This window comes from Heterocephalus glaber, unplaced genomic scaffold (assembly GCF_053883595.1).
Source record: "Heterocephalus glaber isolate CG9 unplaced genomic scaffold, H.glaber_assembly_v1.0 deba00001600, whole genome shotgun sequence".
Taxonomy (NCBI): domain Eukaryota; kingdom Metazoa; phylum Chordata; class Mammalia; order Rodentia; family Bathyergidae; genus Heterocephalus; species Heterocephalus glaber.
The window spans coordinates 18,714,595-18,729,128 of record NW_028258372.1 but is presented as its reverse complement, the minus strand read 5'-3'; the positions used below and the strand labels follow the sequence as shown (position 1 = coordinate 18,729,128).

Genomic DNA, 14,534 nt, shown 5'->3' with positions numbered 1-14,534 from the left:
AGGTATTCAGGGAATAGTCCCGGACAGGGGCCAGCAGGATCACTGTCCGTCTGTCAGCATGAGGCCAGACACAACAGGGTGCTGCATTCCTCTCTTCCACCTCCCCCACAGTCTCTTGGGTGCCCCTCCCCCACCTGTCGGTGAGCTCTGGTGGGCAAGGTCTGAGGACCAAGGGCTCCTGGGGCTCTGTCCTAGCCCTGGTACCTCGGGCGCCTCTTGCTGGCTTGTCTTGCCCAGGTGGGGCCCTGCCACTGCTGCTAGTTGGTGGCTGGACGTCATGCAGAGCTCCCCACGCACAGAGCGAGCAGGTGCTAGTGCACCTCACCTCGACCCTCCTGCAGCAGCCGGGGTCACATCTCTGAGGAGGGTGAGCTGGGGCAGGTCTGGCTCCTTGGTAAAGTGTCAGGATGCTGCTATTAACTTGCTGGCTATCATAATCTGTTTCCATAGGAGCCCATGAGAACATCAGGCTTTGCCTTCTGCTCCTAACTGGCCAGTGTATCCTCACAAAGACTGCCTCCAACAGACAATAAATGCCCACAGCAGACTGTCTGTCATATCTTTGTTATGACTATCAGTTATGAAACCTACCCAAGTCTCCCTAAAATGGCCAGTGATATCAGTGTCTGGTCAGGCTCAGCTGCATTCTGTTGGGTTTATCATTACTGCCCACCTGACTCTCCCGCTGTGCCGCAGACACTTGTCAAGGTTCCCTGGCCCCTCCCCCCGCCTCCCTCTCCCTATGCCACCTGTGTAGACAGGGCAGGCAAGCTGCTGCACCACCTGAGAGAGGAGGGAAAAGGTGGGGCAAAGCCTGAGAGAAAAGGCTGTGCCCCCAGGAGGGAGCAACACTCGGTTAGGGGCACTCAGCCTGAGCTTGGGTAAGAAGCTGTAAAAAGGAGTTGAACACCCAGAGCAGGGAGGGAGAGGGAATGTCTGTAAAGACCGGTTTTGCTAAATAGAGCTGCAGAACGTTGGGTTCCTCTGTGAAGGAGGAGCAGACGCCCATGCACTTGCAGACCTCTGAACTTGTCGTGGCCAGAGCTGAACAGGGTCCTCTGAGGCCTGGTGGGCCAAGCAAGACTGCTCATGGGTCAAAGATGCAGAAAATGGTGTCAGGCCAGAGACTGAGCAGCCAGACCAGATGGCTTTCTGGGGCCCTGCAAAGCACTGACCCTAGGAAAAGGCGGTGGAGCCAGACTGCATGGGCAGTTCTTCCTGTTTCTCAGGCAGAGTCTCCTGAGCCTGGCCTGGGCAGTGGTGAACGGTGAACGCTAAGCTGCTCCAGTGATTTCTGCTGGTGTCGTCAGCTGCATGAAGGTCACAACAACAGATCATCCCCTGCAGTTCTCCAGCAGACCTAGCTGTGCCCTAGACCCCCATGTTCCCTCAGCACAGAACATGGGCAGTAGGCTCCAGTGACTGGAAGACCCTGTGCTGCATTTAATCTCTCAGGTGGGCACAGCTGACAGAATTTGAGAGTCAGCTCCAACCTGGAGCCCTGAGGACATCCCTGAGAAGGAGCCAGGGGACAGATGCAAAGAAGCAAGTTCCCCCAGGGTCAGTCGCACCTTCTAGACCAGGGAATAATTGGCCAGGCAGAACTGTCTCTAGGTGGTGGGGGAAAAGAGGAGAGTAAGCCATGGCTTTTAAGGGTTTTTCCCTAAGTGAGGCACTGTATGTAAGACTGAGCCCCAGGTCAGTCCTGGACTGGACTGTAAGGCAAAAGATTTGGCCTCAGCCATTTTCCCTACTCCAGTGACATTGCCCCACCCATCTCAGCCATTGTGCTATGCCTGGGTTACTTGATGCAGCAACTAGGTCTGTTTATGAGTCCCACCTAGCACAGTACCAGGCACCTGGCAGGTATTTTTTTCTTCATTTTAAAAAACGACTTTCTTTTCTGCAATAAAAGGTCATCTCACAAAAAATGAGCTCATTCACATGGCTACAGATGAATAGCATCACCTTCAAGCATTATTTTCACCAGGGGCATTTCCACTTTAAAAGAGGAGCAGAAAAATGAGGTCAAACCATGGAGGAGACGCACTCTACCTCTGCATAAAGCCAGTTGTGGTTGTGAGGTGAAACGGTGGGGTGTGTGTGTGTGTGTAGCCATGCCTTGTGTGAGCACCCTACCCTCACACTTGGACTGGATCTCCCTGGCGGGCATCTGCAGCACCGAGGGCTCTCACATGGGTTTCCCTGCTGTTTTCCTGTTCCACTTTGCAGGGCTCTACGTGCAGGAGATGGCTGACCTGGATACTGCCAAGCTCTACTCTGGGCTGCTTGGGGTGGGGGATGAAATCCTGGAGGTGAACGGGGCCAAGGTTGCCGGGCTGGGCTTGGCTTACATCAAGGAGCTCCTGGCCCATTCAGAGTGCTTGTCAGTTCGCGTCCTGAGGCAGAGGCCTGTCCTTCAGTGACCCAGAAATGCTGCTGGCCCAACTACCACCCTGTCAGGAGCTCTGAGCCGGCTGGGAATGTGCTGCACAGAGCTGCTTTGTGGACGGAAAGCACAGATCGTGGTGGCATCCAGCCCCTCAGGCTGTGGCAGGACTGCTGTGATTGACTACCCAAGGGATAGGCAAGGAGCCTGTGAATGTATTTTGTTTAAGGCCATTAATTTATGCAGAACTGGGGAAAGAAAATACCGGTCTCTTTCCATACTAGAGATGGTGACATCTACTTGTCCCTTTGGGGGTGGGGGTGGGGAAGAGAGATTCAGGCAGTCCTTTGGTGGGCCTGAGAGCTGGCCTCACCTCCAGGTGCCACTCTTGAAAAGGCTCGCCCGGCCTCCAACACTCCAGACAGAGAGTGGATACCTTGGCCCGGACCGAGCCCTTCCCTTTCAGCCACACTTCTCCTCCCTCTCATTTGCCACCTTTGCTCTTCATCCAGAAAGGGGCAGGCGTCCTGGAGTAGCAGCTGCACAGCCAAGGACCACATATTCCAAACCAAACATCAGAATGCATGCTCTAACCAGAGTTTTATGGCCCTTCTGGATGTAAGAACATGTGGGAGATGTTATCTGGTAGCCAGAATATTAAAAATTTCTAGGAAATTTTCATGATATATAAAGTTAAAGGGGAAAAATAATGAAACCAAAGCCAGTTTCAGAGTGCAGCTGTGGTAGGCAGGACCCGGCCAGTGGGATGGTGGAACCCACTGGCCCCCCTTCTTCCCTCCACCCCTGCCCTGCCCCCTCCCCTCCGCCTCTGCCTGTAGGAGTTGCAGTTCTGCAGCTTGGCCTGGGTCTTTGTTCTCCTGTCCAGCTTGGAGACAGGGCTGCAGCTGGTGTCTGGCTGTCCCCCAGCTGCAGGCTTCCTGTCCAGACCTCCCTGGTGGCAGCTGTGGGTGGGCAGAGAGGCAGCAGGGAGGCTCCAGAGAGCAGGCACTGGCCATCCTGCCTGGGCACTTCCTGCTCTACTACACCTGGATACTGCCCAGAGGGTTGGGACTTTTCGAGTACATAGCTGTGTGTCAGTCTTAAATTATTAAAATGTAAAGCTGAAGCTTCTCCACTCTGAGTTGTAAAATTCTGGGCTCAGTTGACCTTCAGCAGGGGCTGAAAGACACAAATATGTTGATGGGCGTGCCAGAAGGGAAGGCTGGGGAGGCCCCAGCTGCAGGGTCACAGCCTGTTACATGCAGAAGCCTCCAGAGAGTATTGGGCTGGAAGAGGAGCCCTGGGCAATGTTTATGGTGAGGAGAGAATGAAGCTAAGAGGCCTTGAGAGATGCAGCTGAGGAGAACTCAGCTGTTTGTACCTCCACAGGTTACTGGCTGTGGTCAAAACCAAAACAGGAGCTTCAGCAGAACTGGTTGAAATGAGCATCCCAGGCAGCTCTCATGGGGCAAGGAGGATGCTGAAGCAGGCCTGTGGCTGAGGACAGGCAACGGTGGTGGTGGTGTGCGGGGGTTGTGTTCTCCTGATCCAGGGCCTTGGCAGCAGGAGCCAGGAAACATCCCTCCCTCGTGCTCTGGGACTGGGCCAAGGGCAGGGCTCTAGGAGCCCCAAGCACACAGGATGGGGAGGTGGGAGCTGCCATGGGCTTGGGGAGCAGGGAGGAAGGAACTGTGGCAGGTGGGCAGAGGGGCCAGAGCAGCAAGGGGTTGAGGCTTCAGGCTGTGAAGGGGGTACTGGGAGACACCTCAGACAAATCTCACACCTCAAAGTGTAGAAATGGCCACAGCTGGAAATTACAACTGTGAGACACACACCTCCTGTACTCAAATTCCTGGCCGTAAACTCATGAAATTTCAGTTTGAAAAAAAACATTTCAGGGCTAGGGGTACAGCTCAGTGGTGGAGTGTTTGCCTAGATTGTGCGAGGCCCCGGGTTCCATCCCTAGCGTTGCAAAGGAGGGGAGGGGCTCAAGGGCAAAAGGCACCTCTGTTTTCTGCCTATGGCAAGGGCTGCCTGCCTTCTTACTGGGAAGAAGGTGGGGATCGGGGCTGGGAGAGGCCAGGAAAAAGAGCTTTTGCAGCTGTCTGTGTCTACCAGGTGCCAAGCAAGGGCCTTGGAGGTAATCGTACCAGTGGTAATCGTACCACTGCTGTTTATCATCTCCCTTTCAGAGGGGAGGAACCAGGTTCAGCAACCATGCCAGGGCAACCAATGCTTCCCCGCTGCCTTAGGGACCTCTCCACTGCCTCTCATTGTCCCCCCCCCCCCCCGCGCCTAAATGGAAGGGGGAGGGCACCCAGGGCCTTGGAGTTTCTGGCTGGGTTTCTGAGGCACGAGCTTTGGTCTCAGCTTCCTGTTGGGATAATGTTGCCGGGACCCCATCTGCGTGCCTGGGAGGGGCTTTAGGTCCTCCTGCTTTCTGCCAGACCTCTGCCACCTGCTCTGCCCAGGCAGCTGCTGACCTAGAAGGCCTGGCCCAGCCCCTCCTCACATACTGGACCATCAGAACCTTCCTAGAACCTGGTTTATTATGAGGCCAGGCAGGAGTATGGGCTATGAGAAAGACCCGCTCAACACAGTCCAGGGAGAGGCTCAGACGTCAGCACATAGCTGAGCTGGGCAGCAAAGGACCCAGTAGGTGTCGCCTGGTGTGGAAAGCCTGAAGGAGGAGATGGGGCTCTGAGCGGAAGGGGTGTGCACAAGCAGGGTTTTGTAAAGTGAGCAGAATGTCCAGCAAGGGGAAGGACGCGCGCGCGCGCGCACACACACACACACACACACACACACACACACACACACACACAGAGGCGTGGGTCTCCCCTGAAGGACCTGTGCCCCTCCCGAGGCTCACATGAAGTACCTGACATTTGAACCTCATGGAGCAGAGAGAGGCACCAACTTCCGCCTCAGACACCCTAGTCAGTCTCCAGGGGTATTTGGGGATGAGGAGGGGTCGGCGCGGGGGGGGGGGGGTACGCAAACGTCAGAAGCGGAGCCGCTCTGCCCCAAGTCAGCTCGGACCTCTCTTCAAGGGCGCCTTTCCCGGGTTCCCGCTGCCCCGGGCTGCGCCGCGGCCTCCAGTCCTTTGCGGGATTTCTGCCCCTAGGAACTCGCAGCCTTTATGTCAAAGTCTCTTCCCAGAGGCGGCATCTGGGCACGGCTAGTTGGAGCAGCAGGGGGCTGGAGCCTGGGGTCTGTCAGAGGGCCAGGCTCTCGCGGGTTTCACGCGCCTTCGCCCACCCCCTCCCTTACACAAGCACGCACACGCACACTGCTGGGGGGCGGGGCTGGAATGCAGGAGCCCCCTGCTTTGCCCGAGGCACGCACGGGGGGTGGGGGTGGGGGTGGGGGAGCACAGCACTTGCCCGGCCTTGGTGAAAGCCTGGAGGACTGACTGCAGTTGGCCCAAGGGATGCGAAGGCTAGTGGGGCAACCCCGGACCCCAGCGAGAGTGGAGCCCTGCCCAAGAATGAGTGCCAGGTACTTGCGGGGGGGCCCCCGGGGCCTCAGGCAGCGGCGGGCAGCTCCAGGTGCGCCTGAATTTTGAAAACCAGTTAATCAGGGCATTCAGGGATGTGCAGTCCTTCCCGCCGCTCTGCGTATATTCTAGAGCTTTCGTTGCCTTTAAGGACACAATCCTGAACCCTTACAGCAGTTCTGGGAAGGACACAGCACTTACCTCCAGGTCACAAATGAGGTACGTGAGATGCAACTTATCCAAGATCACAACAACAAATAATCACAGAGGCAGGACTCAAACTTAGCTGCCTTGCGACTCTGAGTTGTGTCCTCCCCACCCTCTGCAGTCATCAGGAGCCCACTCACCTGCTCCTGCGCTGCACATCACTTCCCAGGGCAGGGTTTCCAAAACAAGCACAGCCGACTCAAAAGCAGTGCTGTGGGTGGAGACTGGCATTTTTTAAAAGGAGAAGGGCTGGAAGAAAAAGCACCTGGGTAGAGAAGAATGACTCGCACAAGGGCACTGTGCGTTCTGCTCTCCACCCCCACCCTCTTTGAGCTGCTGGTGGTGGTGGTGCAACCTTCTTGGCTTGGCCCCTGGAAAAACATCCCCTTGATCTGAGACCCCAGCGACCAAGAGGCCTGTGACCCAGGGATGGATGCACTTTCTGGTCCCCCAAACTGGCTCCGGGCAGGGGAATTCTCCCACCTGGATATTTTTGTTAGGAATTCTGGTTGTTGGTCCCCACTCCACCACGCCCTAGCTTCACCCATCCACTCCTACCATTCCCTCCTGTGTTTGTGTGTCTCTGCCAAAATGTCCTTCCCCTTGTCCACCACCCACAGCTTGGCACCCTTCACAAAGATTAGAGGGACTGGCCTGGGGGCATCCCTTAACACCTGCATGCTGACTTTGGCCCCTCCTTTAGCTCCTACAGACTGGAGCCTTGGGCTCTTTCTCTTCTGGGGGAACTGCTTGTTTATCCTCCATAAAACTTCCTTGCAACATCTGGATTTCCCTAGTCCATCTGCCTTACCTATTCTCCACTCCCAATCCTCAGGCTAGTTCTGGAGCTATTCAAAAGGCCCTATGGTCGCAGAATCCCATTTCTTCCCTCCATCCCCATCATCCTGTGAAGTTGCTTTCCTACAGAGTCAGAACACCTGCTTAGAAACGGCCACAGCCTTCCTTGGCAAGCAACTCTCTGGCTGTGGGTCTGGCCAGGTTGCAGTGCTGGCCCCAGGGAAGAGGGCTGCTGGGACCGGCTCAGACACTCTGCCCACAGAGCCAGGGTTTAACAGCTGCCCCGGGGTCCAGGAAGGGATCCGGGCTGTCCTGTAGATGCGGGGCACATGCGAGGCCTGCCGTTGTCTCTTCCTTCTGAATTCTGGGCTCAGGTTCCTGCGCACAGTGTGGAGGTGCCCCAAGGGCCCTGGCCAGGGGCCAGGCACAGGGAAGGAGGCTGCTCTCCCCTCCGGGTACCCACATCCTCAGGATGTGGGGAGCTACAGCTGTGAACAAAAGACAAGTCAGGATGCCAAGGGTAGGAAGCCTCACTACCTGGGGACCAGAAAGGCTTCCCAGAGGAGCCGGGCCCAGGCTCTGTGGCCTCCAAGCTCACCAGCCTGCATGCAGCTCTGGAACTAAAGTAGAAACAGGGAATGCTGGCAGTCATAGGAGCTCATGGCAGCCTTGAGAGGCCAGTCTGGTTCTCATGGGGACACCTCAGACTGAATCTCCAGGCTTTACTGGGTTTAATACAATAAGTTTGGCTCATTTACTTTTCTGGGGTCTATTTCTAGCCAAACAAAAGCTCCAAGACATCTTAGCAGTGAGGCAGGCCTGCCTGAGATCCTGGAGCAGCTTTCCTGATTCTACAGTCAGCTTAAAGGTCATGGTCAAGTCCAAGACAACTATATCCATGTTTCATCTGAGGCACCTCGAAGCTTTAATTCCCCATTAATCCATTCGGCTGTTTTGACCTCTTCACCTCAGCTTTGCATTACTACTGTTTCTCAGATTAGAAGCATGTGCTTGCCATCACTGAAATCAGAATGGCATCTTTTCCCTCTTAAGGGATGCTTCATATGGTCTAACCTGGGTTCAAGTTTGATTCCCCCACTTAATAGTTCTGTCTTTTGGAAAACTTAATTGCTTCACATCTGTTTTCAAATGTAAAATGGGTCTCCACAGTACTTCCCACATGGGTTGTGGGAGCTGCTGAGCTCTTCCCAAAGGTCAGCACTTCTATAAGGGGGTTCAAGGACTTGTTAATTTTTTGTTCCCCACACTCTGGTGCCAAAAGAAACCCTGACTTGTGTGCTATTTTGTGCAGGGCCTGATTAGTTTGGGGTTTAGGAATTCATGCAGCTTGCTCAACCAGAGAAAGCACAATTCATAATTCCAATCTTCCAGCAGCCATCAACATTCCCTACACCCAGGCACATGTATGATGTTTATTGGTGACAGCAGAAAAAGAGGACCTGTGCTTAGGTATGAAAATAGCTAAAAACATACCAGGTACAGTAGCATGCAATCACAGCATTCCAAGTCTGGTCTGGGCAACTTAGCAAAACCCTGTGTCAAAATGAAAAAGGGGTTTGGGATGCAGCTCGGTGTGAAGGCCCAGAGTTCAAGCCCCCAGATAAAAAAAACAGAAAGAAAAAAACAATAACAAAACACCCAGAACAAAGTTCATAGTCTCTCCATTTTTCTTTAATACTGAACAGTACTCTTTCGTAGTTGTAACACAATTTCAAGAGCAGAAGTAAGAAACATTACTGATAGACTACAGGGTGTAAAAATACCGCTTTTAAGGGTGGCTAGCTGAGTTTTTGTTTGGTTTTACATTGGTTTTCTTTAAAAGTTTTCAAGTTTGTGGTGTCATCCAATCTTAGGATTACAATCAAAGCTGCGGATGACATTTTATTTTTCAGGGATTTTTTTCCCTGTAGTCTGGAGTCCCAGATGCTGTAGCAGTGGTTCTCAAAGTCAAGTGTATGCTGAACTCCCTGGAGTGCTGGCCTCACCCCCTACTGGAGAGGCCTGAGAATGTGCATTACTAACTAGTTCCCAGGAGTTGCGAAGTCACCACTGGTCCCACTCCACCCCTGGAGAGCCACCGCCTAAAGGAAACAGAAATCTACCCAGGGTAGATTTGAGGGTCGTCAACTTCTTTCCCCAGGGCTCTGGCTCCTTCTCACTATGTGAAAAACAAATTGTCACCTAGAAGCCACCAGGTATCTGAAGTTCTAATCCTGACATTTTCAGTGTGTGCCTTCATTATTTAGAAGTTATTTATCCTTGGAAAAATATTTAATGCTTTGTTCCTGCCGAATTTTCCCACATATTTCTGAATTATACTAATTTCTGATTATAAATAAGCCAGAGAAGACATATTTCCACTTACAAAAACAGAATCCATCACCATTTACAGCTTGGTTCCTTTCGCTCGTTCCTACATGGCTTCCAGGCCACCCCTCACCCTGGGCATCAACTCAAGTCTGTCTGCTGAGAGCTGAGCCCAGCTGGGGCCAGTTAGGAAGTAATCATAGGGAGCTCAAAAAGCAGTTCCAAAAACTTACTAGCAGAACCCCTGGCTGTCCTCTCCTTACCCACAGATGACAGAGCACAGACATCTGTTTTCCTGGGATGAAGACGTGTTTCTCCCAGGACAGCCCTTAGCAGCAGGGTCACACTTGCCCTTCATGAGGCAGATTTCAGCTGAATCTACTTTCTGCTGAGCTGGAAAGAAAGACAGTCTTGAACATGGTGCCACCTCAGGTCTGACAAAAATCTTGGCTGGAGCAGGGTGCAGAGCTGCTGGAAAGGGGTCCAAGAGCTACGGTCAACAAACAAGGCAGGTGGTCTTATTTTTAACATCCCCTGAATAACCAAGCGGAATCTGGTAACTCAAAACCTTAAAAAACAAATCGGTGAAATACACTTTCTCACAAAAGTCTAAGTAGAGCTGGCAAACTAGGTCCATGAAATATTCATGTGAAACCCAAGGAGTAGGGCTGGCACTGGGGACCCTCACAGTCTAAGCACAGTGAACCTATCTGCACAACCACAGGAAGGGTGCTTCTGGACAGTGGTCGGACTGGAAGGAAAATAGCACCAACATATTAAAGCAGAGGGAAACCAAGTTCTTTTCTTCTTTCCTCATCCTGCCCCCCATCACGGAATCAGTAGGGACTGTGGTGTATAAAGACCTCTCAGATATTACCTAGATGGCCGCAACCTGAGCATGGTGCAAGGGGATTTTCAGAGCTTTGGTGTTTGTCTGAAAGGTTAAAAAAAAAAAAAAAAATCACCAAGCCTTTGGGAGAGAAGCACAAGTTAGCATCATTCTACTAAAGTTCTGTCACTGAGGTCAGCTTTAAGTGCCTTAACTTGTCTCACAAAGTGTGTGGGCTACAGATGCAGCACAGTGACTCCTGTGCACATTGGGGTGAGCTGTATTTGTTCCAACAGGAAGATCTTGCTCAAGCACCCGCATCCCGGAGGTGCAATCTCTTTGTGCCCCCCCCCTTTCCTGGGTCACCAAGCACTCACAGGAATGTGTTCAGGGCTGAAGGGTTGTTCTACTTCACTCAAAACTCTCTTGCTTTTCTGGACTTAACACCAGAAAGCAGTTTCCCAGTGAGCATTGCCAAGTTAACATGTGACAAGGCACCATGTTTTAACATAACAGACCAGTGTGGCCCTCACACAGGAAAGACCTTTGGAAGTGTAAGCATATTTTTTGGAGGCTGGGGCCTGGGTAAGAGCAGTTGGGTAAGAGCAGGTGGCTAAACTTCCCCTACCTGGAAGCAAAGGCCTTTCCAGGAGCAAGCAGCTGTGTCCTGGTGGCCTTCAAGGCCTCTCCTTATTGTCCTGAATTCCAGAACTGACCGTGCTGAGGGTGCAAAGTGACAGAGTGGGTAATAAATCTGAGAGCCTTTTGCTTTCATCTTTCTCCACTCTTGATGGGCAAAGAACATTCTTTTTAAACACAAGAAAAATATACGCATTCTTGTAAACTTGGGAGGGCAAGAAATGCCAGTGAGAGGAAGAGAGGGAAATGAGAGGCAGTGCAATTCCGTATTTTAGGACATGCTTTCTGGGCAATCCGGTTTGGTTTTGTTTACAGATTCATCTTGTACTAGATGAAGCCAAACAGTACAAAGTCCACGGAGTTGAAATGCAACTCACACTTATCATTCAATTCCTTGATCTTCAAATGTTATGAATTCTTTAAAAAGGTAACAGGGACTAGATGACCCTCTGGTGTCACTTTAAAGCCAGGGAAATTACCAAAAGAAAAATCTTGGCTCCATCACCTTTACTCACAGAAGGTAAAACACTTAACAGAGACAGATTTTTGTTGGAGTTAGACTAGATTTCTTTTCACAGCCCTTAATCGCACGAGGTGAGAAGGAGTGGAGGTTGCCAAGTTGCTGGCTACCAGACCCATCAGTCTGTTTAACTCTGGCTAACAGCAGAGAATAATGGGCAAGTTACCAAATTTCCCCCCTCCAGTTCTGGCATGAATTCTAAAATTGTGGAAGAGCCTCATGTAACACCCCACACACACCCACACCCACGCTGTATCGCACACTTCAATTCCACTTGCCACACAGTCCAGAGCAGGCACAGAATTGTGATTTTTCACAGACCACACAAAGACCAAAAATTAGGACTAAGAACTGAAAGTATTTTGGTTTTCCAGTTGGAATCATACTCTGGCAAACTTTCTCAATGGTTCATTCCTATCTTATCCACCCCCAGATCAGTAAAATGTTCTTCCAGTGAACATAAAGTGAGCTCTTTCTGTTACCCATCACATTCTGCCAGTTCTTTAAAATGATGAATATGAAACTTGGTGCAGAAGACCCAGCTTCCATCAGGAGGCACTTCAGCAGTGTGGGGATGAAGGAACCACTTAGGTTCCTTGGATCACTAAAGAAGAAATATTTGTCCTTGAAAATACATGCAGGTCCCCTGGCTCATTCTCTCTGGCTGCCAGGTTACAGCCTGAACAGAGGACCTTCAGATGAACACCCCTTGTGCAGGGACAGCCCAGGAAGGGCCCAGGAGGACCAAGCCAGGACTAAGTCAGCCAGAGGTGGGAACACGATGGCCCACTGGGAGAACACCTGTATTTGAAGTTGATGTTTTTCTTCTAAATGATTCCCTATTCAGCTTCAGCTTGTCAGGTCTACAGCAGTCAGTTTAGTAAACGCCTCAAATCAGTGAGGTCAACAGGATAATTCAAAATGTATCAAACAAAATTAAACTCAAGGTCACAACACTTGACCCTTGAACTAATGAGAGGACCTTCCTCATTAGTGACCCAGCTGTGCTCTAAACAGCCCTAACTGATACACAATCTGATAACAGCATGACAATAATGTGGCTTTTAAATAGGGGACTCAGAATTCCATGAGATGCTAGCTGCTTCTTGTAATGTGCAGTATGGATTTTAGTACTTAGGGAAAAAAATCCACATTTATTTTTAGCAAAAGACTTCTATATTTTAATGCAAGGGATCATCTCTGCTTTAAGTTTACAGAAGACTATTTGAGTAAGTTTTAAAACTTTGTGTCTTAAAACATAAATAACTCAGTATCCCTTTGAAGCCCTTTGTCATTTTTCCTAATTTGAAAAGAAATAACTTATTTAATATATCAAAAATTAGAGACGAATGTAAACATGGATGTCAACCATACTTTCAGTTTTATAAATTTGCTTTTAGCTTTCATCAACAGGCAGATTTCCTTACCTACAATGATCCTAAATGAGATAAAATATCCTTCTTTAAAAAATTGTTAGACATTTATTAAAAAGTGCAATTTAAAAGTTAGCTGGGCAAGCACACCATTGCAAATCATAAAAGGGGGAAAAAAAACCCAAGAAAACAAAATCCCAAAACAAAACCATAAGAAATACAAACAAAACAAGAAAGTGGTTAAGAAAGAAAAAAGTTAGTGTGCTGAGGAATGCACAAAAAGACAAGAAAGTCAAAGCTCAAACTCTATCCAGATGCTGCTGTTCTTTCCAAGTGCAAATGGTGGTGAGGAGAGCCTGGCAGCCTCTACCACTGAGTTCTGGCTCTGGATCCAACCACTGCTTTATCAAATTATGCAGCAGGGAGGTTATAAAAAATATCCTATATACATGTGCACATTTGAGGCATTGCAAAAGTCATCAGAGGCTTGAAGTTTTTAGTGTCTCAGCAGTCTCAGCTACTTAAACTCAATTAAAGCATTTAACATTAAATTTGGATTGGCTCAGTTATCTAAATGGGTGATAAAGTCAAGTTGACACCATAGGGAAGAAAAGAATCAAGTTCTACAACCAAGTTGCCATTACTAACAGAGTAAGAGAAGTCTGACCCAGAGTTCTGGTCCAGCCTTTTTGCATCATGAGAGTTTCCATGTAAATATAATGAATGTACTAACTACTCCAAACCCATCCCCCAGCGTAGAGTGCCACAGGAATAAAGAAGTGTCAAAGAGGACCCAGGGTCCCAATTCATCCCGGCATGCTGCTGTGCTGTTTAACAATAGACTTAAGGGTCACCCTAAAACTGCAAGATGCACCTCTGAGGGGAAGCCCTGGGGCAGCAACATGGAGTCCTAAACTCTGGAAACATCATCACTTCTTCCCTAAGCTGTGCCAATCAATGCAGGTCCCGCTGCCATTTTCAACTCTTCTGTCCATTACAACCACAAGTAAGCCACAAGCTGTTAGCACCCCTAAGCCCTAGGTGTTTCACTAGTTTCCATTAGTTATTCCTACCACCAAAAAAAAAAAAAAATTGCACCTGGAAAAGCGATTTTGTCTCAACACTTATCCTTGAAAAATAAAACTCTGTATTTTCTGTCACAAACTGCTTCTAAGCCTTTTGTCCTCATCAACCAGCTCTCAGGGACTATGAAATGCTACAGCAATGGGAAACACAGCATACCCAGGAGCCGGATTAACGGGTTTCTTTCGATGGGACACCAGTGCCCATCTGGGCAGAAGAAAGAGCTGCCTAAGATGGAAGGATGAGCAATGGTGACACTAGTGGGGCTCCTCATTCTTTGGGATGATACAGTCCCTCCTCCGGGAGCAAGGTCCAGCAAGGCAAAGTAGTAGCTTGCTGTCCTCAATCAGGACAGGCGGAGGGGCTTCTGTGGTCCAGCCAGGAGTGCGGTCATCTCCTTCCTCTTCCTGTGGTCTTTCAGCGCTGGGTGGAGGAGCTGTCTTAAATGTGGAGTCACACAGAGAAAAGTCCGCACAGCGGCAGGTTTCCTGGAGAGGAATGTGAGTTGAAGGAGTGTGCTTGTTTCTCCTCCTCCGCTTCGTTCCTGGGCAGGAGAAACTGCAGTGGCGGCCACCATCACAGCACTAGGAAGAGGATCAGCACGACCAACAGGACCACGAAGAGGATGGCTATGGCACACCACTGGCGCCCATCTGGAAGGCAGGACGTGAAGATTAGCCTTCTTGGGTACTCTACATTCCCCAAGACACAGGCACATGGAATTTTGGCACCTTTTAAACAGAAAAGGGATGGAACATGGAAATGACAGGGCAAAGAGGATCTGAAGCCTGCCTCTGTGCCTGGTACTCAAACACTGCTTTGCCAGTCCCCCGAAAAGTGCTTCATAGTAAAGCATGCTTTGATTTCCC

General features: G+C 50.3%; 2 protein-coding genes across 10 annotated transcripts in view; one reads left to right on the top strand and one right to left on the bottom strand.

Annotated features, from left to right (window-relative positions):
• Kiaa1614 (KIAA1614 ortholog) overlaps positions 1-14,534 on the top strand; it is a 60,227-nt gene that overhangs the window by 30,628 nt on the left and 15,065 nt on the right. For 4 of the 9 annotated variants that reach the window (XM_004853340.4, XM_004853345.4, XM_004853339.4 and 1 more), the window contains one exon: positions 2,233-13,696. The exons of 4 other annotated variants lie outside the window; for them this stretch is intronic. In XM_004853340.4, coding sequence (XP_004853397.2) covers positions 2,233-2,426 — 194 coding nt within the window. In that variant the 3' untranslated portion in view covers positions 2,427-13,696. Of the gene's footprint in view, positions 1-450; positions 13,697-14,534 lie in introns of those variants that run through there. One more of the 9 variants, XM_004853341.4, reaches the window with a different exon arrangement.
• Stx6 (syntaxin 6) overlaps positions 8,564-14,534 on the bottom strand; it is a 41,856-nt gene continuing 35,885 nt past the window's right edge. The window contains exon 8 of the mRNA XM_004853338.4: positions 8,564-14,318. Coding sequence (XP_004853395.2) covers positions 14,242-14,318 — 77 coding nt within the window. The 3' untranslated portion in view covers positions 8,564-14,241. The remainder of the gene's footprint in view (positions 14,319-14,534) is intronic.